The sequence below is a fragment of the Nicotiana tabacum genome, chromosome 12, assembly GCF_000715075.1.
Source record: "Nicotiana tabacum cultivar K326 chromosome 12, ASM71507v2, whole genome shotgun sequence".
Lineage (NCBI taxonomy): Eukaryota > Viridiplantae > Streptophyta > Magnoliopsida > Solanales > Solanaceae > Nicotiana > Nicotiana tabacum.
The window spans coordinates 32,029,068-32,041,926 of record NC_134091.1 but is presented as its reverse complement, the minus strand read 5'-3'; the positions used below and the strand labels follow the sequence as shown (position 1 = coordinate 32,041,926).

General features: G+C 33.4%; 1 protein-coding gene across 2 annotated transcripts; it reads left to right on the top strand.

Annotated features, from left to right (window-relative positions):
* The first annotated feature begins 1,171 nt into the window (after positions 1 to 1,171).
* LOC107817143 (MADS-box protein AGL24) lies at positions 1,172 to 7,915 on the top strand. Of its 2 annotated transcripts, XM_075226308.1 has the most exons (11): positions 1,275 to 1,493; positions 1,783 to 1,807; positions 1,908 to 2,090; positions 4,777 to 4,855; positions 5,336 to 5,397; positions 5,979 to 6,078; positions 6,185 to 6,226; positions 6,501 to 6,542; positions 6,674 to 6,831; positions 7,451 to 7,507; positions 7,700 to 7,915. In XM_075226308.1, the coding sequence occupies exons 3-11, from the start codon at positions 1,909 to 1,911 to the stop codon at positions 7,713 to 7,715; spliced, it is 738 nt and encodes a 245-aa protein (XP_075082409.1). In that variant the 5' UTR covers positions 1,275 to 1,493; positions 1,783 to 1,807; position 1,908; the 3' UTR covers positions 7,716 to 7,915. The 2 variants fall into 2 exon arrangements, with proteins under 2 accessions (XP_075082408.1, XP_075082409.1); XM_075226307.1 differs by lacking the exon at positions 1,783 to 1,807 and having other exon boundaries at positions 1,172 to 1,493.
* Positions 7,916 to 12,859: the final 4,944 nt, after the last annotated feature.

Below are 12,859 nucleotides of genomic sequence, written 5' to 3'. Positions count from 1 at the left end.
TTGACATTACAGACCTACTCCAACTTTCAGAATCGGAGTCCGACCCCGATATCAAAAAGTTCACTACCGGTCAAAATCTCCAAAAAAAATGACTTTCGCCATTTCAAGCCTAAATCAGCTACAGACCTAAAATTCACAGTCCGGACACGCTCCGAAGTCCAAAATCACCCAACGGATCTAACAGAACTAACGAAACTCCACTCGGGAGTCGTCTTCACATATTTCCGACTACAGTCAAAAATCCTAAGACTTAAGCTTTCATTTTAGGGATTTATTGTTCCAAATCACTCTGAAACCACAACAAACCTCTCGGCAAGTCACATAAGTAGAAAACGATACAGGGAAAGCAGTAAATAGGGGACCAGGGCTATTACTCTCAAAACGATCGGTCAGATCGTTACAACAACCAACTTAGCAAGTAACAATACTAAATAAAGAACTGAAAGTAGTGACGAGCTTCTTAGCTAAGTCCAATTATAGTAATTTCCAACATAAGAAAGTAAGCATGCTTGCAAGTTCAACAATTAAGGCCCAAAGAGTAATTTCATATCAGGTTTGACTGAAACATGAGATAATATCTTTCGGAAATTTTCCAAAATAAGGGATATATGACAATTGTAGTACAACAATAATGAAATCAATGCATCCTCTCAGAGCAACAGTCACTCAGTCCTCCCACTTGCTTAACACTCAGCACTCGCACTTAGTAGGTACCTGCGCTCACTAGGGGTGTGTACAGATACCGGAGGGACTCCTTCAGTCCAAGCGCTATAATACGCACGGACAACTCACGTCCTTTAGGTTATTTAAGGGTAATTATAGGTTTAATTGATTAATATCCTAAAATATATGGTACTAAATAACTCGATATATTACATTACTATCTCTTTATGAAGGGGAGTCTTGAAACAACAGTTAAGAGATCTTCGTGTGACTTGTAAGTTACGGGTTCGTGTCGCGAAATTAGTTACTTATATTTACATCAGGATAGAATATCTATATTACACCCCTTAGAATACGGTTTTCCTGGACCTTTCATAAATGCAGAATATTTTATGGACCGAACTGCTTGTTTTACTGTCTTCCTATGGATATATATGACTTCAATAGTAAAGGACAGTGATACTGTATATGTTCTATTTTGCTATAAGAGGTAAACGCGGACTTTCCTATTCCTGAACCACATCTTTTGATGTAACTAGCTGTAAAGTTACCATACATAGCATCCACCCTCCTCCTCTCTCTCTCTTTCGGTTTTAATTTTCTTTTTCAGCCTCTCTGAGTTTTAATTGGTGGAGCTTCTGATATAGACGAATAATATCTTCAACAAGCTAAGAAGGAGAAGGAAGGAAAAGGAAATGGAACAAGGAGCATCTTTCTCTTGAAAACATAAAAAATTTCCTTTGTTTTTTGTTTTTTCAGTTCCAAGAAGAAGTGAACAGTGCCGATTCGCCAATTCAAAGCATATACTATATCGTTTTGTAACTTGAGAGGTACTCTAGCACGTTCATACCCAATAATTGGTGCATTTTCATAGGTTTTCTAACTGGATCTGAACTGGGGGTTTCTTTAATTTTTTTTTCTCTTTCCCTCTTTTAGGGTTTCTTTAATTTTACTTAGTATTACATTACTGTTCTAAATTCACAAATATCTAGTATCTCTAGAATCCAGATTTCTCTCTTCTCTCTCTTTTGTGTAGTACCCTAACTTCGTATGAGTGTGTGAAATAGTGTTCTTTTGTTTTGTGTGATGTCGATAACTGTCATCTACAACATAATATAGGAACAATCTTCTGTCAGTCACTCAGGTATGATATAATTGTGTAAAAGTATTATTTTCAATTCTTGTTTATGCACTTGTGAGTGTACGGAAAACAGCTAGTAAAAGAAATGCTACTGTGAATTTAGAATGGCAAGAGAGAAGATTAAGATAAAGAAGATTGACAACATAACCGCAAGGCAAGTGACATTTTCAAAGAGGAGAAGAGGGCTTTTCAAGAAAGCTGCTGAGCTTTCTGTACTTTGTGATGCTGAAGTTGCACTCATCATTTTCTCTGCTACTGGCAAACTCTTTGAGTATGCTAGTTCCAGGTATTACCAGTTTCTTTTTATTTCTTATAAGTTTAACATACAATATAATACAGTAACTAGTATAATAATTCTTAACTCAAGAACATATTAAAAGAAAATTTGAGATGAAAAATTAAAGACATGTCTGGTTTCTTGTGACAAGAGGAAGCAAAGGGGTATTACTACAGGCAAAGACAACTGTTAAATTTATCGGATTTTATTCCAAGAAAATTACCTCGTGTCTCACGCCTTATGTTATATTCCATCCGTTCACTTTTAGTACTAAAAATAGATTTTTATTTTTATTAGTTATTTTATGCAAATTAAGAAAAACATAATTTCTTTTTATTATATCCACAATATTTATTAATCATTTCAAATCATTTTCTCAAATCCAATAAAATATGCATCAATTAATATGGGTATCATGTTAAATTATGCACTTTATTTATTATTTATTAAGGGGCATGAAAAATCAAAATGTGTCAAGTAAAAGTGAACGAAGAGAATACTAATTAAATTAGTTTTTTGTTCTAAAGAATCGTCAATTATATTAATTAAAGAAACCCTAGGAAATATTTTGTCTTGACCAATGTAGATTGTTATTTTTGCTCAACTTTTAGCTAATTGGAAAGAATCGATAGTCATCTGCAATCATGGACTTCCTACCGTAGATTTATTCTTTTTTACTAACCGTGATATCCTTCGAATGTCAACTAATTTCGAGTAATTTGTTGCTTTCCACCTATACATACATATCCATCAAAACTTGGGAAGGGAGGAAATCCGAATACAAATCTGTGCTGCTTCTCTAAATAAGCATTAGTAGTATTTATTTGCTTACTAGTTATATATATCAATGTTAATTATGGTATTTTGTTTTTCTTCTTAACTTTGAAACACTGCTATTTTATAATCTAGTTTATATTAGTACTACCTTTTAGTATATGATATTACTACGATATCCAATTTATATCCTTTAGTAATAAATTTCGTGTCAGTTGTCCTTCTTTAGTCAAATCTTTCCATACATCAGTCAGCTTATTGGCTAAGATGGACAAGATAGGTCTATTAGTAGTACAAATAGGAGTATGTCTTTTGGAAAATGGGAGGGGCAGACTAAAAAGGGTCTCATTGCTTATTTTCTAATTAGGAACTAATTAGTGCTTTAGAATGCTCCACGAGAGTACAATTATGATTATTAGTCCTACAATTTTTTCCATTTTTAATTTTTCACTTTGACCACAAATGAAAATGAGTCATGGAATGTTCTAGTGTGGAGTATTTGTTTAAATGATCTCTGTGATTAAGTCAAATTAATATTTTAATTCAGAACGTGCCCTTATTGAAGTATATAATGGCAAAGTGATAATATCCATTGAAGTTAACGTACATTAAGATATAGAAGTAATATCGAAAGCAATTAGTGGATTCTTTACTATTGCATAGTAATATACAAAACCACGTAATAATTCCACTAATTGGTTGCTAATTTTAAATTGTTACTTTGGTTGTAATTCGACCTTTGCTTGCTAGGTGAACTTGAGCATTTATTTAAGGTTCTTATAATCAGCCTTTTAATGTTTCTTTTTTACCATGCTACATTGTATAGTCCTAGAGCAAATATTGAATTGGTATAATCTTTCTACATACAGACGCTAGTATATTTTGGAATTTAAACTTCATGATTAAAATCATAAAGGGAAGATCACAATCGACAAAATAATGTCAATGAGATTTTGGGTTATTATTTATTAAGTGCCAAGTATTTTCACTCCATTTGCAAAATTACCTCTCTCTTTATGGCTCCATGCACCTCACAGAAAGAACAAAACCTTACGCCGTTAGGAGAAGCATACAAAATTGAACCAACTTTAGCACTACTTTATAATTCAGAATATGGATGGAACTTTATTGACTAGTTGTTTTTTCTTTTTTCTCAAGTTAAATTCGTAGCTTCCTATCGGTAGTTAGGCATGCATGTCTCCTTTACATGCCGGTAACATTAATATTAATCTCGTATTTTCGTAATTTTGTATTTGTAAATTTCTTTTGCTATATGTTGTTTCTTTCGTTTTGATTATTCTATCACCTTATTCCTTTATCTAGCTGTTATTACTACTTGTTGTGTCTGCCACTTTTAATATTTTTTTGAGCCGAAGGTCTATCTGAATCAGTTCTCTACCTTGACAAAGGTCAGGGGTAAGGGATACATACACCTTCTCTGAGGCTACTTTGTGAAATTACATGGGGTATGTTGCTACTGTTGTTGTTGATTTATAAATTGAGAGAGATTATGTTCTCCAAATTAAGGTAGACCCTTGTCAATTGACATTCCAACTAAAGATATATTCGCGAAGAATATTAGAGAGTTATCTTTATATATATATACTGGAAAAAGTTTTGTTCTATGTATATGATGTATTACGAGAAGGGGAAAGCTTGAGTTCCAGTTATTAATAATTTGGTAGTTCAACATTAGAGAACCAAAAGGTTGTCTTTTTAGGCAAATTACATAGTGTTGAAATGAGATAGACTTGACTAAAAAGAAACAAAATATAGAGCATTCATATATGAGCTCTCCAACTAATCATATAGTTTTGAGACATAGTTGATTCATTGATTTTTGCTCGACGGTAATATATGTATAAAAGTGGATAAACACTTGAATTAACTCAATAATTAATCACCTTGTTCATGAATGCAGCATGGAGGATATCCTTGGAAAATATAAGTTGCACTCAAGTAGCCTTGAGAAAGATGACCAACCTTCCCTAGACTTACAGGTAATCTTTATTTAACATCTTATATACTCTATCAATTTATGTGACATAGTTTGATTCGATTATGAGTTTAAGAAATAATGAAAGACTTTTAAAATCTGGAGTCATATACATGTCATCACATTTGTGTGGCTATAAAAGTTTCTCATTAAATGTGTCATTCTTACGGAAACAAGCAATGTCACATGAACTGGAACGATGGAAATAGTAGATTTAATATTGTATGAGTAACTAGATGAGGCTATTGGTGCTTTATCGATCATTTGGACAAACTGAATTTCTTTTGCTGCTGAGTGAATTCTTAATATTGTATTTTCCCTATGATCAACTTATGGTTATGACAATGCTTACACTAAGCTCTACGTTTCTTTAGAGGCAAAAGAAATGTTTTGAACCTGTTTTTGAGCTGAATATTAAGCAGGATATAACATCCACAACAGCTGCATGTTTTACTAACTTTATTTGCTGCTTATCATATTGTAGCTAGAGAATAGCCTCAACATGAAATTAATCAAGGAGTTGGCTGACAAGAATCGTGAGCTGAGGTATAGCCTTCAACAATTCTTTCTTTTCCTCCATCACTCCTTTTATTGGCACTTTGTTTTAATAATTTATAATGGTGTGCATATTAATAATTGGCGCGCCTTAACTTTCACTATCACATGTATTGATAACTCTATTCATGAAAGCCTAGATATATTAAAAAACGTACCTGGCATTTCTTGTCATTGCTTAGATTTGAAATCGTCACTTAGAGAGCTACCCTTCGATTAAAAAATTATACCGTTATATATATATAGAGAGAGAGGGGGGAATAGAAGACTTGAATTAGAAGATCTACATTTTAGTACTCTTATAAATATCTCAGAAGAATATATGCCAACTTGAAAGGAATAAAGTATTAGATAGTAATTCATGTTTCATATGTAAATAATACCTCGATAGAAGTAGAAGGGCTAGGCGTATATAACATTAAGCTGCACACCCTTCACAAAATCACATGTATATATCTTATTTAATTTGCTATAGTATTTTTTTCCTCAAATAATATCTTATTTCTATTTCATTCTCATCAAAGCATACATTTTTATATCTGGATATTGATATACTATATTTTATATATCAGGCAGATGAAAGGCGAGGAACTTGAAGGATTGAGCTTAGAAAAATTGCAACAAATTGAGAAAAGACTTGAAGCTGGACTCACACATGTGCTTGAGATCAAGGTTTTTTCTCGATATTGCACTTTATTATGTTAAAGACTAATAGTAAACATATGATGTTATACTAATTAAATAACTTCTAATATACACAAACTCGTTTTCATCTCAGGGTACAAAAATTATGGATGAAATTACCAAACTTCAAAGAAAGGTTAGTAGAAGACTTTATTAGCTTAAACCCATATTTTGTCTAATTAGGGGCTAAAATATCAATATAATGAGAGAGTAAAAAAGAAGTTTTACATTATTATGTCATCTAAAAGATGACCTGGACAAATAGGACAGATAACCTGCAAAACAATTTAAAATACAATGATTGGAAAAAAAGGTTATCTTGTGTGTATATAGGTTAAATCCCATTTTGGTGTATTTAATATATTTCTCCCTTTTTTGTGACTCCTGAATAATGCAAATCATATATGCAGGGTGCTGAGCTAATGGAAGAAAACAAGCAACTGAAACAGAAAGTAAAATCACCTGGGAATAACCTTCTCTTTTTTTTGTATACAATTTATTTAATTATTTAACAGGGTTAATTAAATTGAATGATCATCTTCTAATGCTACAAATTAAATTTTTGAATGTGCTTCTTAAATAGATGGCAATGATGAATGAAGGAAAGTTGCCCTTACTCACAGACTTGGATTGCATGGTAATGGAAGAAGGCCAGTCTTCTGATCAGTCTATTACTACCAATGTCTCTACTAGTGGTCCTCCTCCTGAGGATGATTGCTCAAATGCATCTTTGAAGTTAGGGTAAGCTTTGCTTATATATACTCTTTATAGCAGGGTCCGGGAAAAGGGTCGGACTACAAAGGTCTATTGTATTGCAGCTTTACCCTGCATTTCAGCCGCAAGAGGCTTTTCCACGGCTCGAACCCGTGACCTCCCGGTCACATGGCAACAACTTTATCTGTTACGCCAAGGCTGCATTTGGAGCAAGGATTTAACTTATATATCCTAATGGCGGCATAAGAAGGGGAACCTTAGAGCATAAGGTTGTCTCCCTGTGTCATGTAGGATACTGATTCGAGCCATGAAATGAGAGATAGGCTGTCTACATCACTCCCACTTAGAGTGCGGTTCTTTCTCAAATCTTACGTGATCGCAAAATATACTTCGTACACTGAGTTATTTTTTACACCGACAACATAAATTAAAGTACATTATCGGTGAAAGTTCAACTTGTTATCTGCCTTATTTATCGAATTATTTGTTCCACTTAATATGGTAATTACGTATAGTTAACTTCTAGGTCATCAGATAGTAGTGTAAGATTTTTTTTTTACATTGTTTGTGTATATAATTTAAATGAAATTCATGAGACAATAAGCTGCATTTTGATTACTTGTTCTCCACCAATGTCTGCATGCAGTTGTAACAATGGTACTCCTGTTGAGGATGATTGCTCAGATACATCTTTGAAGTTAGGGTAAGCTTCTCTCTTATTTATCTATTTATTTATTCAGGATTTACCTTATATATATATATTAACATGTTGTATTTTAACTCTTTCCCTTATTATTTTTGGATGTTGTATTGAGTTAATATATATATATTAACATGTTGTATTTTAACTCTTTCCCTTATTATTTTTGGATTTCCAAATATACTTTTCTATCAGGCTACCATTCAACTAATGAAACTCAAACAGGGAGTTTTGTTGAGATTGTCATAATTTTCGGATATGCAGACTATTAAGGCAATGAGTGGCATATAGATTTGCCCTTTTTGAAATATATTGGAATTGCCATTACTTGTACTATGTATTATGTATATGTGGACTACTTAAGAAAGGGCAGACTGCAGATAAATTAATGGTATCATTTTCTCTTTTCAATTCCATTTGCTGCTAAACTGACCACTCTAAAATGAGCTTTTAATACTAGTTCACCCACCTCAATAGAATTAACTGCAAAATATTAAACCAATCTTAAAAGCTTTCTTTTTGTGCATGTCAAATATTTAGTACACCATTTTTATTCTAGGAAACAAGAAGTAATCAAGGGAAAGAATAAATAGAAATAGAAAATTTGAGGTAAATTGGTGGTTTAAATTCTAACTATGAAGGTTAACATAACTAGCTCAAGATTATCTTTATCAAAAATCAAAATTAGTATGGATGTGTTTAAGCCTTTTAAGATAATAACTATGAGAACAAATAGAGATCTCAACCAATAGTTTGTCTAGCAATCAACGTCTTGGGCTTGAGTTTCATTCATATGATTATAATCAAGATAGGCGTGTGTTTCTCCCAATTATGTATGGTAACAGAATAAAATGAGAAAAATACTTACCCTCATTGATGTTAACACCTAATCAAGTGGAGTAATAATTAACTATAAGAGTTATCAATTAGAGTTAAAAAAATAAAGAGAAATTTTCAAAAATCACTATAGTTAAGTGGCTATTAACGTGATATAGCTACAATATTCATATTTATTGGCCATAGCTACAATTTTATTGCTTCTGTGATGTATTTCATATATTCACGCGACTGTATTTATAAATACAATAAGGTAATTCCCCTAAAAAAATAGGTATTATAGTTGTTTAATAAAGAAAAGCGCAATAAATCAGCGTGTATCAATTCGATTATATACGCTGTATTTAATTCATATGTATTCATTCTTATATATTTTACATTGTATTCAATTTTACCATATTGAATTCAGTTGTACTCAAACAATAAAAAATCAAGAAATTGGGTGTATACCGCTCTATTCAATTATATATATATATATATATATATATATATATATATATATATATATATATATATATATATATATATATATACACACACACACACACACACACACACACACACACACACACACAATTCAAACAATAAAAAATCACAAAAGAATGATATTCGACTTTATTCAATTCACTATATTCATTTCTAGTTGCTTTTACGCTATATTCAATTCACTGCATTTAGTTTGGCTGTATTCAAACAACAAAAATTCAAAAAATATAGGGATCTTCCACAAAAAATAAAATGTATTTGTATAGAACATAATGTATTTGAGTGTATTGTACAAAATACAATGTATTTGTATTTTGTATGCGACTCAATAGCAAAGAAAAGAAGAAAGTTTGTCGGAGGTGGCATTTTCCAACCAAGAAAAATAATGTATACATTGTATTAAAACTAAAAATGGAGACGAACAAAAATCCGGCCATGTCTTAGAATACACTATCACATTGTATCTAACCACAATTCGGTTGGACAAATTACTCAGATGTGAGATACAAAGAAGGAGAAGAAGCCATGAATCCATATCGAAAAGTTTCAAATTTATTCTTTTCACCGAACTTTTGAAAATCTGGAGTAGAGTCGCTAGAGAAAAAGGAAATCTGAAGTAGAGTCGCTGGAGAAAAAGAAAATCTGAAGCAGAGTCACCGGAAATCTGAACAGATCTGGCCATGACGGTAAGTGGCCGAAGAAATTAAAGTGATCAAATACATTAATCACCCACTACCCGAACTATAAAGCCTGACAAACATAATAAGCTAATACCTTGTGAAGCTTTTGCACTACGGTGCCAATGTTAAACGCTGGCCTCGCTGAAGAGATAGAGAAAAAGGGAGACAGAATTGAGGGAGAAGAGAGGGTTGAAGGAAAAGTTGAGGATCAGTTGCATATATTTATATTTTGCTATAAAATATAAAAAATAACTATAAATAATATTATTTTAAAATTATTTTGGTTTATAATAAATATATTGCATTATTTAGCTATAGAATGTAAAATTTCCAAAAATAAATCATATGACTATCATTAAGTGAAAAACATTTATATGCAAGACAATTGTTTTACATTAATTGATTTGATACAAATAATGAGTGCATATAAGTTTTATCCTCTTCACCTAGAGGCATCAACGTGGGTTCCCCTTTACTTCAAACGATGTGATTATGAAGTACTATGTCACTCGCTTTGTAGAATGCGCTTCGCCCTTAATAATGTGCCCTGCAACTTTGAGATCAGTGTGTATATTGATAGACTTATTTTCCAAGGGACGTATTCTATCAATAAGTCTATCAATATACACACTGATCTCAAAGTTGCATGGCACATTATTGAGGGCGAAGCGCATTCTACAAAGCCAGTGACATAGTACTTTATAATCACATCGCTTGGAGTAAAGGGGAACCCACTATAGTTTTTCGCCCCAAATTCGTATACCTTCAGGCTTTGTAGAATACGCTTCGCCCTCAATAATGTGCTCTGCAACTTTGAGATCAGTGTGTATATTGATAGACTTATTTTTCAAGGGACGTAGAACACCATACCACTTGTCATCAACCAAATATGTATATCAACCTAGCATATTTTTTTCAAGGTAGGGATCGAATGTGTTATGACGTGTTCCATGTGAATCTTTTGAATTACCTTCACCTTTGTGCCTCTTCTAAATTACTTATTAAATGTTAGTGGCATTTCTGAAATGGATGTTTTAATGGTTATTCAAATGCTCTTTGAATACTGATCTTTTGGTTCAGCTTAAGAAGAACTAAACTGCACGGACTTGTATATTAAACGTAGCGCCTCACCAATATGCGCTATGTGTATTATCATGTCGACTTGAAAAAGTTGCTGACCTGAAAAAGCTGGACCCACTTGTACCCTAAAGAATCATTATCACGTGAAATATAGCGCCTCACCAATATATTCTATATGTATTGCCATGTCGACCTGAAAAAGCCGTCGACAGAAAAAAGTTGGATCCACTTGTACCCTAAAATATCATTATCACGTGAAATATAACGCCTCACCAATATGCGCTATGTGTATTGTCATGTCGATCTGAAAAAGTTATCGACCTGAAAAAGTTGTCGACCTGAAAAAGCTTGACCCACTTGTACCCTAAAGAATCATTATCACGCGAAACATAACGCCTCACCAATATGCATTATGTAACCTAAAATCACTCTTAGCTGCCTATAAAAATCTCGCGCATTTTAGTTAATAGTTGCATTGTAACGAAACGAATAGAAAAACTTTCCATCAATTTTTTATTTTCGAGCATTGCGACATGACTGGACACAATGACGTACCAAGTTGTTACTATGACAAACGTGCGATTTTGAAGCCATGTTGGTCAAATTACAATCTGGGACGCAGACGTTGGATGTGTAAACAAGTTGTATGTTATTATTTTTTGAAAAAATATTTGTTAATAGTTTTTAAATAACATGTTAATTAATATTCTTGTGTTATCATCCCATTAGTAGGACGAAAATCAATGTGGTTTTGAAAAATGGTATGATGAACCCATTAACCAGGAATACTATAAATCATGTTTGCTAAACATTTGGAATCTGACCGGTGAATATGAACTGCAGATCTTGAAACTACAATAACAATGTGCGGCAGTGAAGGAGAAACTAAAAGAGGCAAAAGAAGAAAAAAAAAATAGGTGAAAAGAGAAATTTAAGTGGTTGAAGCATAGAATAATGGGAGATAGTGACTAAACAAACACATGGATGCGTTTAGTGTAGTATTTTATTTTTATATTGTACGTGTCATGTATTATCTTTAATTGGTAACGAATTTAAATTTATGTTAAGCTGTCGTTTTTTTTTGTGTTCTAGTGTTAAACTAATAAATAAAACGAGAAATAAAAAATACATGCGCAAATTATGTAAAACATAAATAATCTTGTTATTATATATTTAATGTCATATATACAACTAATAATACATATCAATGAGTCTCACAGCTTGTATGCTTAAAAGCATTGGCTGGCCTGAGGTGTATCTAGTAAGGCTGCCAGACTCGGTAGAAGCGGCCGTTGAGCCAGCAGCAACCTATAGAATAATAAGATATTTTAGTATATGAAATAGAAAAAACTACGTACGTGTTAGCACAAAATTTTTTAATGGTCATACCATGGTCTCATCGGGCTCCTGAATAACATCATCCGTCTCCGGCAAGTCAGTATCGCACAATATGGCCTCCGTGACAGGCGATGACGAAATCTTTAAAAAAATAAAAATACTTTAGATATTACTGACTAATCAATGATATAAAAATAAATTGAAATAATAGTAATACAAACAAACCTGCGCTTGAGTAGTGCCACAATGCTCTGTCGAAACATCAAGGTGCACTAGAGTAGATGAAGTATGTGAAATATCCTCAGCATCCTTCGGTGATGAGCCATAACTCAGTCGTCGCCCACTATGCACCTCTCGTATCGGCCTATCAACAGCAATCGTCGATGGCTCTAGGGGATCCGAAAAATACTGATCCCACTCCTGCCGCGTAATGGTCGTGCCCGCAATAAAAAATAGAGCAGAGGGGTCACCTGCGAAGTCCCTGGCGACAACTGAAGGCTAAATGACTGCATATAATGAGGATCATCGTGTGACTCAGGGTGTTCACCTGGCTGATCATCTCTAATATCTTCCATGGGTGCCTCAATGCCCCCTTGCGGGGGACCCCGTCCTCGCCGACCATGCCTGCCACATCTACCACGTTCAGGCTCCACTGATGGCCCATGATGGTACTCCTCGGGCGGCAAAATCAGTAACCCGACGGCCAAATACGTGCAAAGCTGTCGTTCCCTCGCATGTATATTGCATCATCTGCAGTCCCAACTGGTAGAACTAATGCAAGCCAATAGCCTGCATAACATACAAAATATTAATTACAGAAGAATAATGTAACATTATAAGTAAGTATAACAATTAACATACTACTGCCTCATGCCTCCCGGCGTAAGGAATATACCGACCACCAGCGCGATAAACGGGATTCCCGACAAGAAGT